The following is a 22,450-nucleotide window of genomic DNA, read 5'->3' on the forward strand; positions in this document are numbered from 1 at the left end:
GAACAGAATCTCATCACCAGGCTCCATCACACAACATTAGACATAGTGGTGTTGTCCAAAATTTATATTTTGACTGAACAGGTCAAACCTCTGCTGGTAAGAGCTGCTGACAGAACAAGCCATGCAGGAATGGTATTTTCACCGGAGTCAACCTGGGACACCAGAACCGCACGTAATAATGAAGCTTATCAGTGTGAAATCTACGCTGTTCCAATCACAAATGACAGGTCACGTCAATCACAATTACTGTTGCGACGACTTTACAGGATTTTAAGTTCGTCATTCACAGAGGAGGGACTTTAAAGCAGTGTTTCATAATGTGGGGAGGTAGTTGGTCCCAGAGACTTAGAGTTGCAGACAGGAATCAAAAGAATAACTGGAAGAACGTAGCAAATGAATTATCCAAAGTTCTAATGAATGATATTGCCTAATAAATATAAATATGTGATTGCAGTAAATAAAAATTAATCACAAATATGCATTTTGGCCATTAAAATCATTTCAGTTCAAACTGGTTTTGGTAAATCACTTTTCACGGTTCAATTGCAGTGACGACAGCAATGGTATGAGCCACATATCTGGAACTTTCTACTGTGTGTGTTGCTCCCTCTGAGTAGACAATTTGGACCTGTCTGTTTTAACCGCTCTTCTATTGGAGCAAAAACCAGAACAATGACTCAAGCTAGTGGTTAAAAACAGAGAACTGTGTCATTTTGAGTGGGAACATTACAGGTGTAATAACATTGACTAAACCACTCAATAGTCAGTGAAAGACAGAGGAACCAAATAGAAGTTAATCAAATGAGACTTACGACATTCATGATTCATAAAAGTCATTCAGATTTGACCTGAACACTGAGGGCGGACAGGTAGAGAAGACTCTGGTTTGTCAGTGCTAATCGCTGCACATTGCTCCAGTCGACGAGGTCCACCGCAGTAAATATCTGGATTATATTAGGGATTAAAATCTCAAAGAAAAAAGGCAATTATGTATTTCAAGGCAAAAGTACTGAGAACACTTTACTGGCAATTATTAGAGGTACTACTGTCAAACAGGAAGTTCCAGATAAATGACATGGGTTTTACAATGATCCATTACGACACTAGGCAAATGCAATCAACAGTCCCTGCAAGGCTATTATCTGAATCCCTTTATTCTCTATGGTTATAAAACAGGAAAATATGTTTCCTAATAAGCCAGCCATTATCGCTGAGCACCATAAAGCAGACATTAAAACATCTTCTTCTAAAGCAATCTGAGCTCTGCAAGGTCAACTTTTAGTAAACTCATTTATATGCCATTTAGCTTGAGCTCTACAAATCCTATCTTTTATGTTCTCTTCCATCGCAAGATGTTGGATGATTGCGCTGAATGTCATCCGACATATGTTTGAATCAGGTAAAAGCTCTGAAAATGTTCAGCACTTTCGCAGAGGGAGAGGAGAAAACAACTTGGCACAAATAAAGAATGCACCCCGTGGAATCTTTATTAGCTTGAACAGGGAACCGCTCTGAACACATAAGGGCGTCTTTGTGCAATGCTACTGAAGCTCTCAAACCTGTGCCTCGGCTGCAACACATCTCTGTTATTTGACTCATTGCAGGCTGTCGTGTTGTCTGATGTGATTATTGAACCTTCAAATTTGAGACTGCTTGAAAACCAGATAAAGAAACACAGCAGAGAGCAGATAAAGAGTAGAGGAAAATCCCTCTTTACAAATGGATATGCAGACAGAGAACTATAACTTAACTGTTGTGTGTAATCAACTTAGCTCTCATCTCACTCTTTGAGTCCCTGTGGTATTTCTCTCTCCTCTTTCTCAAAAGAAATTCTCAGAAGACTCCTCGCTCATCCAAAGCAACAAACAAGTAAATTCATTTTGGGATTTTTTTGAAATGCAGGTTCTTGATTTTTCATGTCAGAGCACATCCGAGCTCCGTCATCTCCAGACACCCTGCGCTTTCTCAGATTGATTCAAATCAGATTTTCCACACTATCTGACCGTGTGTCCCGTTGGTTTACTTTGAGGTTCGTCTTGCAACTCTCAGCCTGGTGGCGAGGCTAATTTCAGTCACTTTGGGTCTCAACTGTCTCGGCAGGGCTCTGGCCATGGTGGGTGGGTGTTGGATTTGCTGTTTGTTTGCGGTTCAAAGGCAGACCCTGATTAATATTCTTGAGGCAAAAGCAGAGGCATGAGACACATAGAGGGAGACAGAGAGAAAAGCGGGGGGTGGGAGACACAGAACAGGACTCCCCAGTGTTCCTGTCAAGTTTGGTGTCTGACTGCACGGACGCTGGCCACCTCTCTGCTGCTGCCATCGCCGCCTCTCTGGAAATACTTGGCAGCCCATTCGTCTGGATCTTTGAAGATAACATGTGCTATTAATAAACAAACAGAAGCAATTACTGGGAGGCAGAGGAGAGGGATTGGATTAGGTCAGGATGAGCGCCAGTCTCACTGAAGTCGAAACAGATGAACTGCAACACTCCAAAGGCTGCAGAGATACCAATCCCTCCTCACTGACCCCTGCAACCCCACAGACTGCAGCCGCGCAGACAGATAACACTCCTCTGTGTGTGTATGCGCGCGTGTGTGAGTGTGTGCGCGCACATTGCATTTATGGTCATTTTTTGTATCATATCCCACAAATGTGAAACCCTGATTGATGATAGAGGCTGATTCCTCTTCTTGAATTGGATTATTACCTCTGCCAAGGAGGTCATGTGACTTATTCAGTTTGTTTGCAGACATTCCAAACGCAGCTGCAAATGCCACCGGCTTGTCAAGACAAACCTTTGCGAATTTGTAGAGGAGACACACCTCTCTCCGTTTCTGCTCCGTTCAGTGAGTACCAGAGAGTTAGAACTTTGGAGGTGTTATACTGGTGCTTCTTGCTGCCTGTCTGAACACATTTTCCATTTAAATAAAGCCAATATTACCGCAGCATTGCCCAGTGGAATCAGCACTTAAGAACTGTCCTGTGGCCTTACAACAGATACAGAGACGTATGTATACTGAACAGCTTTAGTGGTACCTCCGCTGCTTTGAAAGAAGCATATAGTAAGAACGTATCAGGATATACAAGAAGGTACTAGGTATTTGTTTTTTATGCATATGAAATAAAGTCTTTGTCACGATTAGTTGAAGAACAAATCACAAACTGAAGTTTGGTGTGTGTTTATGACACCATCGTTGTTTCTTTGTGCCCTGGAAATATGGCTTACCTACAAATAAATTTAGTGGTCTTAATGATATGCACCCGTTTTTAAGATTTTGTATAAACAAAGTCAGTAGGGCCTTTAGGGTATTTTTAGTCTGGAATATACACATTAGGTTTGTTGGATTGGTAAGGGGGGGTCTTTCTCAAACAGCTCTTTTTTTCTGTTTATTATTAAACATTGTACTGCACAATTTGAAAAAAGAGGTAATGATTATTCGGATCTGATCCCGAAGCAGGGCTTCTAGGCGAAGTCCTATTGTTAGTTTTGACTGTTTTTGCAATTCAAATATGATTCCGAATTTCAGAGCTAATTCTCATTCTTGAGTCATTATGAGCATTTGAACTGAAAAACATTAGGTAATGGTGTAGTTTTGGTTTTGTTTTTTCTTTTTACAAGGGATCTGTTCTGAACAAGGATGTTTTCTGTATGATACCATTTGCAGTATGGTATATCTACAGCCCCGCTATCATATAATTCAGTTAAAAAAGTATTTTGGCACAGATTTTGCCTTCAGCAAATATTGCACCTCCTGTTATTTTGATAGGCAGTATGGTAATTTTGCTTTGACCTGAAAGTTGGGTCCTGCAGTAGCTGAAATAAATCTCTATATAAATCCACCTGCAAGTAAAATCATTGGTTGAACCTCACCAATGCAGAGTGGAGATGGTGGCTGGACCAGGCCATGGATCCACATTGTCTCTGCTGCACTACTTTGACCGGACCCACAGGCTTGATAAGCAGCATCCATCAAGCCACGATCTTGGCTTATCCAGCTCCAGTCCAACAACTTCTGCTTGTCACTTTCTTCGCTATTTCTCCTTTAGCTATCCCTGACGACTAAATTCAGTGAAACCAGACACTCAAACAAAGCAAAAATGAAATTTAGGGAAATTTATTCTGGCATGTTTCAAGTTCTGTATTGCTGAGTTCAGCTTACAGGAGTTCAAATGTTCTTCAATTTTTCATCAATATCGGAAAAAAAGGTTTATATGTTCACATGTGACAATGAGCGTTTGAGAATAAATTATGTTGCACGATATGTATAGTGTGCACACTTGTGAGACTTTGAAGCTTGATAATGCACATCTGTCCCCATTTTTGTATACACTCACGCAGGCAAAGGGAACTCTGGTACAGTTTGCATCAAATAAAACACAAAAAAGACAAATGGGCAGTCACAGCTCATTGTTTCAAGCTGCATGAGAATACCGTAACGCCAGTGTCACTCAGTCAAGATTCAGATTAAGTTTTAAACTGATCTAGTTGAGATTCCCACTGTGGCAACTGGAACTGCTGTCAAAGCTGCATGAGCACGACCAGCATGCAGTGGGGGATGACTGACACTCACTACCATGTCTCATTCTCCTCGGAGACTCTCAATAGTCAATAATTCATCAGGCAGCTATACTCTCCTGCACGAGCTCTAGGTACAGCAAGGAGAGGAAGCGCTCCACCCCCCCCCCACAGTTTATCATTTCCCTCTCAATCTAGGAGTCCTTCCTGTTTCTCCTCTTCTGTCTCATGCCTTCCTTCCTTCCTTCCTCCCTCTCTATATATTGCGCCACTTCAATAATTCAAAGTGATATATAAAAGTCAATGAAATTTGCCATACCTCGGGTCATTACGATGCCTGCCAGGGATTTGTGTCGAGCGTGTGCTGGATTGCAGCCGCCCACCAGCGACCGGTACTTCTCCCTCACCAAGTGGAATATTGAATCAGCAAAGTCCTGAAAAGAAAAGTCCCCTTAATTTTTACCAGACACAACCTATAGAGACTGACTTCATTTTGCCGTATAAAGTTCCAAAAATGTGGTTCACAGGACAATTTACCTGTTAATATATCCCTAGCACGCAGTTTGTTGGACTGTAACCCTAGAATCCTTTATAAATCTAAAAACTTTTATAGTATTCCAGTCTGATAGCTAAGAATGATGATAAGAGAGAGATTTCACAGATTTATTATGGACTCTGTCTGCAAAATTACTTTTATTTGAACATACACAAGGAAAGGGCACAAATACAGCAGATTTAGTGTCAACATTCTCATCATTTAGGGGTTGAGTTGACCAGAGGGCATTAACCATCCATCCATCCATTTTCTACCGCCGCTAAGGGTCGCGTGGGGGGGGGGGGGGGGGGGGGCGCTGGAGCCTATCCCAGCAGCCTTTGGGCGAGAGGCGGGGTTCACCCTGGACAGGTCACCAGTCCATCACAGGACCAACACATAGAGACAGACAACCATTCACACTCACAGCCACACCTACGGTCAATTTAGAGTATGGATAAACCGAGGAGGCCATTAACCACTTTTAGCATATCAATCTGTATGTACGATGTGGATATTTACAGATTAATTCGGTTTATACTGGGAAGAGGATTCAGGTCAATGACAATTCATATTGAGCTTGAATTTTAAATTGACTTTGCATTAAAAAGAGAACATAACAAGAAAACAAATAAGATTTTCCCAGTTTGTCCAGCATGCAGGAATGGGAAAACAATGTAATAACACATTGGTGCCTGTTTTAGGTGTAATTTTGTCAGAATGCGCACCTAAAAGCATGGCATTTGTGAATAAGCAGACATCACATGACTCAAACCACACTCATTATGTATTCACATTGTGTGTATGAAACTTGGAGGGGAAAGCGCCTGCCTGTTATGTGGTGAAAATGGTATGCCTCCCTAAAAGCAGGTGTAGATTGCATGTTTGATGCACAAACAGGAGAAACTGAAGCACGAGCTCAAGCTCCAGTTTGATCAATTGTGCCGTGTTAAAAGCAATCTTTACTTTTGTTTTTATTTTTACAACAGGAACCGCTCTCACTTCTCTCCTCTCTCACTTCATCCACATCCACATTTTCCTGTCCAGGCCCACATGAAACTGAACTTAATTTCAACTTTTTCCATCAATCTGGCTGGCTTGAGTATCCACTCCATTGTTGTTGTCTGTACAGCCCTCTATTATCTCTGCCTGGTGCCATCTTATTGTTATCTTTCGATATCCTGATTGCTAAACTGTTCTATTGTTGGTTTTTGGTTTAATGATTCTATTCAATTGCGACTATGAATTAATTACACTGCTGTCTCCAATACATACACCTGCTCCTTAGAGAGCACTCTCACTTGGCCTGGTTGCCTTGTACCGAGCTGGAGAACGATTGTGCCTCTGCCCCACTCCCATGCTGGCCTGCACTCACATTATTCTGGGATTGAGTACACTTACACCATTACTGTGCAGCTGAGTTGCTTTACGTTCAATGCGAAGTAAACGCTTCCATTGTCTGTGTTATGCAGTCGTGCTTGTGCATGTGCAAGCATACGGTGCCAAAGTCAGCCTCTTCCAACGGTGCCGGGACCAAGGAAGCGTACATTTCGTAAATGTAGCCCTGAGCACTCATGCTAGTAAAACAGACCAGACTTTAGGGAACAAACATGATTGGGCCCAGTATGACCTAGAGCTGTGCTAGCAACCCTGCAGGGCTACAAACAGGCACTTAAATCTTTTAACTTAATTTTAAGACCAGCATAATAACATGCACACAAGGGAAATTAAAATGTTGATAGTGCAAGATGCAACGGTATTTTTTAATTTCATCTTGAGGAGAATATGAATATGACAATCAGTTGCGACATTTCAAACAAATACAATTTAAAATCAGTGGTGTTGCCAGATAGCTCAATTTTAAAAAGGTAATTTTAGGACACGCTGACTAGGATTTATGTATGTGTGGACAATTGTTTGTGTCAATCCAACCAGCAGAAATTAAGACAGATTGGCAATTTGCATCACCAACCAAACAAACACCTCTCACCAGACATCCTCTAAACGCTACACTGTTCACCAGATGCTGTCAAGACATGTGGATCACAGTCACACCGCTCCAAACCTTTAATGCTCTTTACTTGAGTGGTAATTAAGGGCTTAGTTTCCAGCTTAGTTTCCAAGCGGCGCTCACACCAACTGTACAGCCTAAATGGATCACCGAGAGATGGCAACAGAGAGGCAGCAGAATGGGCATTTTGGATAGATTGAGCCGCCGGTAGCTAAAAGGACATCAACAGATGCTACAGTGACAGATGCAGAGAGTGAGAGAGATAGAGAGAGTTTAAGGGCGAAAAAAGACTGAGAGAGGGAGAGTGTGACGGGATTAGCGAGCATATTGCACATTATAGCCCTCATCAGGGCTGTGAAATACTCTCACAGTTGGAACTGGCTTAGGAGGTGCTCATATCTTATGGTGTGGTGGGTGGTGTTTTGGTCTCTGTGTATGTATGCATATGAACATATTGCTGCTCTGACACTAATGTCAGCCTGAGCAGTAGAACAGAGCTGTGAGCATCAATAACTTTGCAAGATAAATAGGATAACATTTACAGAACTACTCTTGTTTAGTTGTGACCTGTACAACTACAGTCATAGATGTCAGGAAAAAGAGGGATGAGAACTTGCCAGGCTGGTAAGATTGTTAGGCTGAAATGAAAGATCAACTGTGTTAAAAGTTTAACGGAGGTTTGATTTCTTTCTTGTGTCCCTGTGTGTACGGTCTTGATAAATCTGTTTCGTGTCATGTTGGTTTTCAGTATCACTGGGAGGCATTTTAATTTATTGCTGATGAAAATCCTGCATCGAAGTTTGCTGCTTTATGATGAAAAGAAAATGGATTTTGCTGAATAAAGCGCTTTTCCACGTTGATGGCACTCAAAGTGCTTTACAACGTTACCTAATTTCACCCATTCACACAGACAATAATTCACTCACTGGGGGAGAGAAGAGACGTTCATCAACTTGCTCATGGACACAGCCCTGGCTCAAACCAGTTACCCTCAGAACACTAGGAGGAAACTTTGTGGAATTTTAATATCGAGAATATTTAGGAAATCAATTTAGTGCTTCATAGATGCCGCTTCGGTAATGAGTGACAGCCATGGATCGGTCTTCTGCTTTTAAAAGTTGTGCGCTCAAGATGTCGCCAGTTCAAGCTGTTAGCCCTGTTGTTATGAAGATGCAAATTCCTGCTGTGCTGACAGGCTGAGCACTTTCACACATCCATCCATCCATCAAGTTTCTACTGCTTATCCTGTTAAGCGTTGTGGGGGGGCTGGAGCCTATCCCAGCGGCCTTCGGGCCAGAGGCGGGGTTCACCCTGTACGGGTCGCCAGTCTGTCGCAGGGCCATCAGGAGCAATTAGGGGTTTTAGTATCTTGCTCAAGGATACTTCGACTTGGTCACCAGGGGAAGTGAGGATTGAACCAGCGACCCTTCGGTTGCTACATGGCCACTCTACAGGTCACCAGTCCATCACAGGACCAACACATAGAGACAGACAACCATTCACACTCACAGTCACACCTACAGTCAATTTAGAGTATCAATCAGCCTCGTCCCCTCTTGATGTCTTTGGACTGTGGGAGGAAGCCGGAGTACCAGAGAGAACCCACACAGGAACAGGGAGAACATGCAGACTCCACACAGAAAGATCCTGTGCTGGAGCTGGGACTCCAACCCAGAACCTTCTCGCTGTGAGGCGACAGTGCGAACCACTGCACCACCACTTTCACACATGTAACAAAAATTAAGACTGTAAATATTCTGTTTTTTTAGGTGAGTGGTGATGAATGGATAGAACATGCACACTCACATAGAAGGTCATAAATTGGGTCAAATTTGTACAACAATTTATGCAACTCATCCCGATTTTCCAAAGATCACTGGGTCTCATTCATAAAATGCTTATATGCTCAAATTTGTTCTTAATTTTTTCAGCCCTTACTGTAGATTTACAGACAGGAAGGAAGCCTTATGGCTGCTTGTCACTCCTTCTTTTATCTGCTGAGAATGTTACGTTAGAATGCAAACAACAAGAGGAAAGCATCCTAATACAGAATCTGAGACAGGAGTTCAGACAAGGACAATGCAGGCAGGCACTTGTGGAGGTAAAGCAGAACACGATGGCTCAACACAACACCGACAACCTGGCTGGGTGAGGAGGGGAAGGACAAGAATATAAATACGCAGAGAACTAATCACTAACTCAATAGACCTGAGACCCATTAGAGCAGAGCAGGAAGTAAAGACAAAGACTGGAAGTAAACTCACAATGGACATGAGGGCAGAACTTTCAAAATAAAAGAAGAAATGAGAGATGAGACTTTGACAATGTACCTCCTGTACCTGCCAATCACCTCGGCTTACAAAGATGTACAATACAAGAAATGCGCAATAACTGTCAGGAATAAAAGGACATATTAACAGCCATAAGGCTTTGCGTCTTGTTTGTAAGACAACGTGTGGGGTTGAAAAGTCAAATTTGTGTGTGCCAGCATTTCATGATAGAGGGCCACTGTCATTTCTTCTTTTCCTTAGTTGTGTAAATGGTCCTTCTTCCTCACTCTCTGTTTTGTATCAGTTGCATGATAGAAACACCATCACCACTTACTCAACAGGAGTTCTCTGACCTGCTATACCATACTGTCACGGGGGCTCATGACACACGTTTTACACAAGAGGAAGTCTTGTTGGTTTAAAATGTCTGGACCCACAGGTTCCAGAAAGCTCCTCTAGGTAATGTCGATGTAGGTTCAGGGTTACACTGCATCTGATAAACGGTGTTACAAGCTGGAGTACCCGGAGAGAACATGCGGACTCCACACAGAAAGATCCCCTGCCCCAGCCGGGGTCAAACCCAGGACCTTCTTGCTGTGCGGTAACAGTGCTACTCACCATGCCAACATGCCGCCAATACGCATGTAATAACCTCTGAGGCAAAAATGGCAGTTGATGGACTGAATTAACTGAAAATGCTCAATTCTAACTTTTACATGTTTGATATACTAAGGTTTGCGAAAAACAAATTCGTGCTGAAACTTAACTGATTATCGGTCTATGACAGATTTGTCTTTCTGATTGTGTGGTGAAAAACATGATGGAGCCAGAGGACTAGCTTCCACAATAAGAAACAAAAACAGCATTGTTAAGCTTTTAAGTTGTATTCAATCAGATAAAATGTTATGAGATATTCTTTGGAGTGGAGTATAGAAAACATGAGGGAAAAAACCTACCCCTTGTTTCTTGTACCTAAAAGTGACATCAATTAATTCTAACAGAGTCCGGCTTGGCTTGGCAGCATCAGCCGGTGTCGGTCACAGTGTGAACCCTGAGTCAAGTCCTCCATCCCTCCTAAAGGCCTTTTCATTGATGCCATTACAGAGGTGAGAGAAGGTGGCAGCTCCAAAAGGCCCGGAGATCAAATGTGGAATAGACCCTGGCACGCAGCCCAGCTCTTTGTCCCTCCTCCCTGCCTCCTTTTTCTCCTCTCTTTTTGTTCTCTCTCCCCTTCACCTTTTTCTGTTCCCTCTCATTCTCTCCCCATCTTTTTATGTCTCCAGACACCCCTTTCACTCCTCCCCCTCCTCTGCCTCTGCCTCTTCTACCTTTTACCACCTGCCTCCTCATCCTCTTCCTCCTCTGTTCTCAAGTCTCTCTTTCATGCTGGCTTGTGATAGAGGGCAGTGATGTGCCAGGGCTAAGAACCCAACAGTGAGTCAGAACCTATAATTTCCTCATCCTGTAAACCGGAGCGGAAGAACAACATAATTTACATCGCCTGACACAGAAGGAAGTCTCCCTGTAACAAATAATCTATCTATCTATCTATCTATCTATGAATGAGAATACAACACAAAAATAGCTTCATTTGTCACTTGATTTTCCCTTATCATTTTTTCAACACACAACATTATACACACATAATCAGACACATATTTCCCCTCAGTCAGGTTCCACCTTCAGTTTGGACGTAATGTGGCAGAAAAACGGGGCCAAGCATCTCGCTCTGCAGTCAGAGAGAAAATCACGACAGCCCGCCAAACACTGAGGAGGGTTGACCCGTGCCTGGCTGGCTTCCTCTTGGATGAGTATGAGCTTAACGCTGCTCCAGTAGCTAGATTTGGGAATTAAAAAAAAAAAAAAAAAAAAAAAATTTCAGGTAACTGACGGGAGCTTCACATCTCCGTTAGCTTCCTCAGTAGAGAAAGCGGCTGTCGTGTTACTGCCTCCACCTGGTGTCTTTGCCACATTAGTTCTGACCAATTTACTGAGCAATTCCTCGGGGCCTCTTCAGGATGGAGAAGATGAGCAGCTGGACTTCCTTAGTTGCTGCTAGAGCTGCAGTGAGATTCACAGGAAGAATATATCAAGCTGAATAAAAATGTCTTCAGAAACATTAATGTACCCATATGTTTGTCCGCCAAAATAAAATTCAACTACTATTAGTTAGAATGAAGGTCATTTTCGAGATTGGACAAAAGGAGAACTCATTCTAAGAGACGTATTCGGTTGTTTACAGAGTCAATGAGATGGAATAAGAATGGAAGCTCTATCCAATATAAAACACCTCAAACAAATATGACATCATAGGCAGCTTGGTGTACTCTACACTGGAGGAGGTGGTATGTCAAGGCGTATACTTAATGTATGATAGGTCCAATAGGTACATAAAACGTAAACTGAAAGAAAACTTTGATTTTTCTGTTTAAAAAAACTAAAACTGCATGAAACTCAAGTTCCCTTTGTAATCTACAGTGCTGATCATGACCATGAGGTAAAAAAAAAATAAAAAATCCATAAATCAATACTGAGCCAGTCTTTAGTCTTGCAGCCATGATGTAGCATGATAATGGCTCCAACAATTTATCCATGTTTAGTGTTCATCCATCCATCCATCCATCCATTTTCTACCGCTTATCCTGTAAAGTGTCGCGGGGGGGCTGGAGCCTATCCCAGCTGCCTTCGGGCCAGAGGGGGGGGGTTCACCCTGGACAGGTCACCAGTCTGTCGCAGGGCCATCAGGAGCAATTAGGGGTTTAAGTACTGTATCTTGCTCAAGGATACTTTGACTTGGTCACCAGGGGAAGTGAGGATTGAATCGGCGACCCTTCGGTTGCTACATGGCCACTCTACCTCCAAGCCATGCCGCCTAACAATTTATCCATGTTTAATGTTCCTGACCAAAATAGAAGGATGTGAAAGGCAAAAAAAATCCCAACTTTGCTGAGCTCTGTAGACATTATTCTGTGTCACTTGAACATTTCAGCCCAACATGGTGGCAGCGTTTTTCTCAAAAAGCACTCAAGATTCTCCTCTTGTTCTTGCAGACTGATTTTGTCCCATTCATTCATTATTGAGAACCTGGACAGTGGTGCATTATGGGTCTGGCATGATGACACAGTCAGGCAGTGCTGATCAAACACGAATCATGATTCTGTTTTTCTTGCCTCAAATGTCTTGAGAAACACACTTAGGAGAACTGCTTTTTTGTAAAATTAGAGCCTTGGCTGCATCAGCTCTGTATGTCACTTAGTGCTGATCTTATGAACAAGCAGCAGCCAATGACAAACTCCACTACTGACCAATGTTTGCATGTGCCCACGGTGTCATTTAGGAACTATGATCACCAAAAGACATTCAACTTGGCCTTTCATACAGGCAAAAATTCTGTAAATATGAAAAAAGCTGAAATATGAATATCTTCGATGCACTTCTGGCCTACTTTACACATCATATTTGTCCATTCATCCATTCACACACATGTACATACATACATTTATCCCTCTCTTCTTTTCCTCACCCCGTCCAACGACTCCACATAAACATTTTAGCTTCAAAGTAATGTGGAATGTCACCAGCAATCCTCCCGCTGCCTTTCCTCAAGTCAATCTTGTGCTGGAAACACAAAATGTCAACAGGGAAAATTTCTCCAGTGCTGTTTGACCGAGCAGTCTGTTCATGCTGGTGGGGGTTGTGAAGGAAAATAATAAATATATTGTGTAATATATTGTTTAGCGTCAAGGCCCCACATGGAAATGTGACTGAAGACTCAAGATTTATCACTGATTACATTACAAAGCCTCTCATAACATCCTCCATATGCTGGCACACATTGTACCTCAGTTAATTTGGTGAAACATTCGGCAGGAAGGGCGAAGCTGATGAAGTGTAATATTGAGGCAGCCATGTTGATTGTGTGTGTTGTCCATGAATGTCACTCCTTCCTGAACATCACTGCTCGTGTTTAGTGAGGGCTAGATTTGTACCCTGTCCTCAGGAAACACACACACACACACACACACACACACACACACGCACGCACGCACGCACGCATGCTTCAACCCAACACCCTCACCACCTTATCACCCGCCTGCAGAGCAGCCCAGGCAGCATAAAAATGGGGCCATGTCTTATATTTCTTTATAGAGGTATTTAACAATTCATTCTCCCGAGTTTTAATAGTGTCTGCCCTCTGCCTAGATATCTCCCCTCCCCACCACCAACTCTACCCTTCCTTCTCCCCATCCCTCGCCTGCCGCCAAGCATGAGGCTTTTGAAAATGGATATCTATTCATTTGGTGGAAGCGTTGCCTCTGGGGGCTTTTTAGATTCTCAAAAAGCCAGACTCCTTGCGGCGAGACAGATTTCCCTCTTGTTTGTTCTCCATATGACACATAGCATCACTCTCTTCTAAATCTTTTGCTCCTTCTTGTTTTTCTCACTGTCCCCTGGATCTGTGTAACAAGAGGGAAAAAACAGATATGTCAGAGCTGCTACTCAGATCTACTTTCCCTGGTTGTTATGCTGTCTCGCCTTTCATTGACAGTAAAAGATGCCTGTTGTGTCATGTGATGACAACGAAGTGCAACCCTGAGAAGTCAAACTATGCTTGAATGAGGGTTGTGCAACATTTTACCACCTTGTCGTCAACAAGCCTACATCCAACCTTTTATTGAGTGGTGACCAGATGGCCCTGCAGCCCATGGAACAGATTTCTCTCAGTGTGTGTGTGTGCCTGAGTTAAACTTCTTGTTGGAACAGCAGGGCTTCATCAGTCAGATCAGGCAGCCGGGCTGCACCATGCCGCCATCAAATGCATAAGAAGAGGTTGTTCCCTTTCAAACCACATGCTGGATCTTGAGGACTGAGAACAAAGTTAAATGAAGGAGCATGCGAGACAGAGAGAGTGACAGAGATTGTGCAACTGATCTGTCTTTGCCATAGCTTCCTTTCCCTTATGTGTGTGTGTCTGTGTGTGGCGGGGGGGGGGGGGGGGGGGGGTGATACTGCACCACAGGATTCCAACAGCAAGGCAGAACTCAAGCAGAGACTCCTCATTAGGCTTGAAGAGGTGGAAACCAGGAAGATAAGCCTGGTGCATGTGGTAAGGATCAGAGTCAAGGATGAGCTACCACAAGAATGATAGCCTAATCTAAAAAGCAAGGACACTACTTCTCAGTGATGATGCTAAACATAGACGCTGATCTTTAGTTCTTGCTTATTCATTACATGGGGTCACAATCAATCCCTATGGCCCAGTTCTCTCCCCATCCAAACATTGAGGCCAAATACATGAAAAAGGCAACACACAGCTTGGATAATAATGTTTTTAGCCAGACTACTGGGTAAAAGAGTAGGAAGTAGCGATGATGGTTGAATAAAACCATTCCATTGCTCTGGGATGGACAGCCGTCAAGAAATACACAAGGCCTCCTGTGACTCTCTGTCAATGTGTATTTATACTTGCTTTTTTTGTCTTCTAATGCACAGTCCTACTGCAGCAAAATAATAAGCTCTGAGGGCTGGGTAAAAGCTAGGGTTTGGGTGGGGCTTTCAGTGGTAGAAGAATTCAAAGTAGCCAAATTGGGGGCCGTTTGTAAACAGCAGACAGGTAAGACAGCATGAGGTTATTGACATCAGTGCAGGGGAAAATAGTACTTAGGAGCCCCCAGACCTAAGGCAAAGGAAAAAGATGGTTCAAGCCTAAATCCAACAGCTGGATGTGGAATGGCAAAGGTGCAGGTGTGCAACTTGGATCAAAGTACCCCAACAAAGTTGGGCCTGCAAAAGATTACTAGGCTAAACTTTGGAGACTGGATCTCTTTCATGTATTTCTTACTGCTCCAATCAGCGTGCAGCAACCTGCCAATAATCCAATAAAGGTGGAGAATGAGGCGGGAACCCACTGCATACTGGACAGGTAAGGTGCATGACCGCACTCAGCCAGCGGATGAACGAATGGCATCATGGCACAGTCTTGCCCGATATCTTAGGGCTGATGGTGTCAGAACCATATGTAGACACGTGGTGAGTGGAGGCAAAAAGGAGTGCAATGGGAGGACGGAAGAGAAGAGCCCTCCGACCAAAAGGCCACCAAATATCCTGGTGCTTCAATGCAGAGACAAAGACACAGTGGCACAACATAGACAGAAAGACCGATTAACATCTTTTATCTGTGCATGGAATTAGAACATAGGGTCACGTCTATTTAGCCTAATGCACTATTATCATGCATGACCAGTGCTTAATTTGTAAATCATCAGCTGCCTGAACGCAAAGTACACATGACAGCTCAGGGATGAGGGAGGGGCACAGGTCCCAGAACGTATACAGACAACCCACTTGCCATCCAGTGGGACTTACAAGCCTCAATTTCAAATAATATCCATGGTATCACTGACAAGACGATCATTTACAACTATTTTTAGCCTCCTCTGCGCAGCACAGTCAAATGCCCACATCACCACAGGTGGGACTTACAGTCGACAGTCACCAATTCGTTTCTCAGCAGGTCGAACTTGTAAAACACACAAAAAAAGAACTCACAATGAATCGCACAAATCTTCCATTGTTACTGCGGTATTTAAAGATTGGCACTGCGGCCTATTATTAGACGGTATGCTCACCATTTAGTTGTCCAACACACCCCACATCACGTTAGACCCGGCTTGGCTAGCTGGAGGTGAACCTGGCTAGCTGTGGCGGCGCTAGCCTCCTGCTGCAGCCGATTTTGATTGTCAACATGACCGCTGCAGCTGCCCTCGTCGTCGCTCTTGGAGGCTTTTCTGACTCGTTTTTGAAGCTTCATGCATCTCCTCCTTCTTTTTGAAAAAAGACGATTTAAGTGTCTTTTTGACATGTCGGCGTTGAAATAGTCACTGTTTTTTTCCTTTCTGCTTGCCCGTGTCAGTTTTTTGTTGGTTTGTTTGTTTGTTTTTTCCGTGTCAGGGGCGTGGTTTGTTGGCGTCAGATCTCCGACTCTTTCAAATGACGTTAAATCAAACAAAACAAAACAGAATGAATTTCTCAGGATTTGTTCTGTAAATTGATATACGCACAATATTATTTTATTTTAAACATTTGAATTAAAAAAAAAAAATATTATTTTAATACGAAAGGTACCGGATCTGCCCAAATAAGTACCAGAACACAGGGAGGCCAGAATTCAGAGGTGCCGGATCTTGTTCCTGCATGACATACTAAAACTCTAGTGAAATTTTGCAAGCTCAACTTTGTTCACAGCTAACTTCATACGTCCTCTGATTGGTTACATCTGCTCAAAGCCAGTAATGCTCTTCAGCCTAAATCCAAACATTAATTTGGGAAATGAAACATTGAAGCCAAAACGAACTGAAGCCACTGAATCATGACCACAAACCACAGATGTTAAGCACGACTGACTCTAAAACTCATTATAAATCTAAATTCTCCTCATCTGATCAAACAAGCACAGGCAGCTACGACAACATAGTCACTATCAGGCCCTGGCCCATCTGTGGCGCCATGTTTGTTGCGGTTGTAACATAAAATCTCAACCAGGTCCCTGAGTAACCTTCGCCATCCCTCGCAGGCAATCCTCTCAGTATTTATATGAGTACAACAGCATGTATTTAAATGAACCTATAAGCACATGTGCCACAGTATGACATCATATGAGCCCATTATGATCAAACTCACATGAACGCGGTGGACACGCGAAGCCTCCAAACATAAACACAGTCACCTGAGATACATCTTAATGTATGCATGTTAATTTTGAAAGGAACAATAATTGCACATTTATAGTTTCTCAGCTCAGTAATGGAGAAGGAAAGAAAGGGGTTCAAAAAGATTTCCCTGAGAAGAATTAAGAAATTATCTTGAAAAATCGCCTTTCACTTAATACTATTCTTGATTTCTATACTGAATAACATAATACAGTGGCACCATACCTATTTCTATTTAATTTCAGTCCTAATAAATCACATTTATCAGTCAAATTTGAGCTGGATGTTATGGATGCTTTATGATGAAAAATGAGCGATGATTATGTAGCGAACCCCCAATAATAACACAACTGCAGAAGAATACGATGAATAACGATGAACAAATTTGAATCAAGTCTAATCCTTTTATCATGGTATAATGGTAGTTTGTGATAATAAGTAATAATAGCAACTATGAATCGAAACTGAATTTGGACACTAAATGAAGTTCTTGTGTCAAAAGCTTTTTGAACGCAAATGATGTGATAATGGCTCATCTTATTGAATAAGAATATACAAACAAGCCATATTGAGATTTATTATCTACCTTGAGGCAAGAGACAGATGTAACAAATTAATGTTTAATATATTCGTATATAATAAATTTAATTAGCAATGAAATAAATCATACCATTCTTAAGTATTTTAAGGAACTTAAAATTTAGTATGCATTGTTCATTAAATAGATATTGAGTTTTTGCACGAGTAATGTCTCCATGAAAACATCTCTATCTCTCCATGAATCTGTCCTTAACATACAGCCTATGAATGACCATGAATGGCAGAGAATGAGAGGATGGGGAAAAAAAAAAAAGGCTCAGGGGACAACAGAGCGCATCTGAGTCATTGCGTTATAAATTCCCTCTGATTAACCTCCCTGGTGGAGATGAAAGCAGCGATATGCCTGAAACAATTTAATAATGTCAGGCTCAGTGTAAAACACACACCAGTGGCTTTATACATTATGCACCAAAGGCCAGCAGAGTGACTCCTGCGAAAAGATAACATGACCGACCCTCAAGAGAGATAGAGAGAAGGAGGGGGGGAAGAGAATCAAGCACGGGGAAAAGGGGCTGGATAGAGACCGAGGATGAAATGAGAGGGTCAGTGATGAAGATTGAACAAGAGTCTATCATCTACAGTTTGTAGCTGACGAGAAGGGAGGATGGCGGAGGAGGATGGAGGAGGAGGAGGAGGAGGCCACTCCAGAGGCCACAGAGAGCTTTTCACACGACTCCATCAATCTGCACCATTCAGCAGAGAGAGACTGAGAAGAGACTCGTGACAGAGCAAAGAGATCAGGAGGCTAATTTTAATCGCGTAGAGGCAAAACTCTAGGTTGACTATGAAATCCATACACATTTGTAATAACTGAAGATTTGAAGTATGAGTGAACGGCTGCCAACAAGATTCAGGAGACACGCTGAACTCTGTAAGTGCTCATGAACTGCAACTTGCTGTCAAGATGAAGTAATGAATGATGACTACTGGGGATTCTCTGAGTGTCCTCTGGGTTAGTTAATTAAGTATTGCCCAGATATGGATATGGTTCTGAAACCTAGCAGGTCAAGGCAAAATGCATCAACTTACAACACCACCGACACCGACGTGTGAATAAGGCAAGGTGTGGTGAGTCAGACTGCGTGGGAGGCTCCCTTTTCTCTATTGTTATGGCATAAACTGGGATGTGCTGCACCTCCATGACAACCAGAGCACATCATCCTGGTTTCCAATGTTCTGATCGAAAGTTTTCTCAGAATGAATTTGTTACTAGCTGTCCCCAGTTTCAACAGAATGTATTACCTGTAAATATGGCGGCAGTCCCCTCTGTGGGAATGTCTCTCTGGCTCCTTTTATCTTTTCTCATCAACTTTTGGTCTGACTGTTCCTCTTCCCTGTCAGATTGAGCTTTTGACTGATGCTAATCACACGCTTTTGACTCAGTATTTGAGCTCCACTGCAGAATCGCGCGTGTGCAGACACTAGAAAATATTTTTTTCTATATTTCATCCGCTGGAGGCGAAAAGCTAATCTTGTTTTTTCACAATAAGTGCAGATATAACGTGATTTGTAACGTCACAATTAGTTTGGAGAATGTCAAGAGCTGATACGCTCCACTTGTATTGTCCATTCTCAGGGACACGAGCGTCACGGCTAAATGCACTGTTGAGAAAGTCGAAAAAATGCAGCTGCATCGATGTAAGACTTATTTATATGTTCCTTTTTGAAGAACGTATCTGTAATGAAGCCTGACGTCAATATGAGCTTCTGACACATCTGTGGTACATCTTCTGACCAAAGTTGTTTCTCTGGTGTTAGGGTTGCTACATGACAACATCGATCTGCAACTGTTGTGAAAAAATGTAGACAACCCGAAACCCTTAATGCAAATTGATCGCTCCTTCGACCAGCAAGGAGACTTAAACGGACAGATTTCTTCATTTTATAGCACGTTAAATCAATGTAATAGATAGGTAAGATATTCAAGGGATTATGTAGTCATTGTACTCATGTTTTCACGTATTGCCCAGCAATATTAAAGACTCAGATTAAGTCACTGGAAGGTGGATTTCATAAAGCTGGAAAAAGGAGAATGGATGGAACCATGGACAAGACCCTGCTCACCCCAATCCAAAAAGGGAGATACATAAATAAAATAACAAGCATTTACAAAACAATGTGAGTGATGACATCACGAATACACTCTGACTAAGACAGTTAATTGTAATTACAACATAAAGATTGTCAATTATATAAAAACCACACGTGTACATGTTGGTTACAGATAATTTGGAAAGCACAAGTTACAGCCAGACATGGAGTTTATTTATCGATAAGCTGCAATTTCATAGAAAAAAATGTGTAAAGTGCAAAGTGAAATCTAACTTTGGCCATCAAAGTGTCTAGTATAACCTGTTAATGTTATCTGTAACATTCAGGAGGCATGACACAGATACACAATAACCAACCGCAATAATCCTCAGTTCAGCACCACCGGTGAACCTTTGATGTGCGTCTCTCTGCTCTGTCAGTCCGTGTCATCGTCGCTAGAGGAACAAAACCTTTTAACGTTCTCAAGAAAAGCTGGCGAGCATGTTTCCTTTTGTAATGTCGGCTGGCTCGAGATAGCCGTTAAGAAAGTCGTGGAGTTAAAAAAAACTCAAAATCTTGAACTATTCCTTTAAGGGTTTCTGCGAGGTTTATGCTGCTACGCTTACATCCGCACAAGATGATATGATGGCAGATGTCTGATATAGAATTATGATCATAAAGAAAACAATATTTCCCTGCAATGGTCAGAGACAGACCTCCATCATACCAGAGGTGTGTGACAATGTGTTTTTTAATAAAAGTCAAATATATTGGCGTGGTGTGTCCTCTCAGAGATTTATCAGTCCAACTCTGGTGTCAATCTCCCTACAGAGAATTTCAGTCTGGAAACTGTAATATTTTATTTGAGACGGAGCAAACTCAATAACGAAGCCATGTTTGTCTAGATGTGCAGATCTATGGTCCAGAGTGCTATCTGATGTGAGAGGAATCCTACTTAACCTCACGGTTTAGTTCTTAATGAGAACTCAATCACCTATGTGAAGAAGACGATATTATATATGTGGATAAATAAACACGTGCGTATACTTATGGTAAACTGATGGGTATAGAAGGTAGAACAAAACAAAAAAAAAAACACCCACCAAAAAAGCAATGAGCCTCATTCATTCATGAACTGTTCTTACACACATACGGTTTTCATTCTTGCACAGTTTTTTTGACCCGACAGATTAACACCAAGCGCAAGTAAAGGAGTTAGAGAGAGTTGGCTTCCTGTCTGCAAGACTAAACTGAGGGCAAAAATAGGCTGATAGTGTGTCGGAGCAAAACTGTGCATGAGAAAATTTCATGAGGGAAGCCCAATGCTTGCTGCTTTAACATGTGGAAAAGGCTGCAGCCGCCGTTCTGAAACATTTGAATGGGTGATCTGGCATCACCTGTCACGTCATGAAAGTGCCAAGCAATTCAACTCGCTCCTCTGAAGCGCTTCGAAGGCTCCCCCCCAAAGGGTGGGCGACTGTGTCAGCCTTCGCCCAGACTGGGTGGCCACTCCTCCAACTCTGCTGCTCTTGAAGATATCACTCTGGCTCTTCTGGCGAGCTCAACCCCGGCAATCAGTGAGACTTCAAACACCAGCGCCACCCTTTGAATGCCACCCGGGAACGTGTGTTGCAAAGCATGGCTTTCCTCCTGGTGAGGAGATTAGAGATGCAGATGGGGGAAACACTGGTGCTTTCAGATGCTTTTCTGACTCCCTGTCAAGCAACACCTGTGATGTACTGTCAACAGAACAATATGCTGCTAATACGGAGGCAAATACAACAAAATCCCTGCTCTATGGAAGTACAACACAGCGCTCACATTAAGCCAATTATATGTATTTAAACAGCTAAAAGACAACTCAGTCAACCTAGCAAAGCACCCTGCAAATAAACTATGAAAAGGATTCTTCTAGTTATTTTCTATGGGCTTCAAGGAAATTCAGTATACTTATTTTCAGAGTATCAGCTGAATTTTGTGCAACTCAACAACCTTGGCTCTGCTGGCGACTGTGAGGACCAGCCACTGTGTTGTGTCAGGAGGTGCCTCTGTGGCCAAAGGCCCTACGGCCAGCCATACATCATCAGATATTGATACGGTTCCACCACAGCACCGCTGCTGACATTTGATTCATAGCTCTGGGTGCACCTTTTTGAATTTTGAACAGTCAACAAAAGATCATGGAGAAATGTCAATGTTGACATCAGGGGGGCGGAAAAAAAGACTAATGGAGCTAGTCAGAAAAGGTGGGAGATTTTGTCTTGAACCAACGGCTCATTCAAAGTGTCTGACTGTGTCGGTCTCATTCACTCTGATTCCATCCATCCATCCATTTTCTTCTGCTTAAGGGTCGGGGGGGGGGGGCTGGAGCCTATCCCAGCTGCCTTCAGGTGAGAGGCGGGGTTCACCCTGGTCAGGTCACCAGTCCATCACAGGACCAACACATAGAGACGGACAACCATTCACACTTACAGTGGGAGGAAGCTGGAGTACCAGAGAGAACCCTCACAGGAACAGGGAGAACATGGAGACTCCACACAGAAAGATCCTGTGCTGGAGCCGGGACTTGAACCCGGGACCTTCTCGCTGTGGGGCAGCAGTGCTGACCACTGCATCACCGTGCCGCTCAACTCTGATTCCACATAGCTTTATCAATTATGATAATACATCAGAATTTTGGCATACCCAGTAACAACATCAATCATTTCCACTGATAATGATATGATAAATGTCATGTGCCATCTAAAATTTTCCCCTTCAACATGATTGCAGAGCAAAAAC

General features: G+C 42.7%; 1 protein-coding gene across 2 annotated transcripts in view; it reads right to left on the reverse strand.

Annotated features, from left to right (window-relative positions):
• The window catches only part of adarb2 (adenosine deaminase RNA specific B2 (inactive)), a 188,100-nt gene that overhangs the window by 24,496 nt on the left and 141,154 nt on the right, over positions 1 to 22,450 (reverse strand). For both annotated transcript variants that reach the window (XM_086191497.1, XM_086191498.1), the window contains exon 4: positions 4,836 to 4,950. In XM_086191497.1, the coding sequence (XP_086047623.1) occupies positions 4,836 to 4,950 (115 nt within the window). The remainder of the gene's footprint in view (positions 1 to 4,835; positions 4,951 to 22,450) is intronic.

The sequence above is a fragment of the Aulostomus chinensis genome, chromosome 21 (assembly GCF_037954235.1).
Source record: "Aulostomus chinensis isolate RoL2024-O1b breed Wild chromosome 21, RoL_Achi_v1.0, whole genome shotgun sequence".
Lineage (NCBI taxonomy): Eukaryota > Metazoa > Chordata > Actinopteri > Syngnathiformes > Aulostomidae > Aulostomus > Aulostomus chinensis.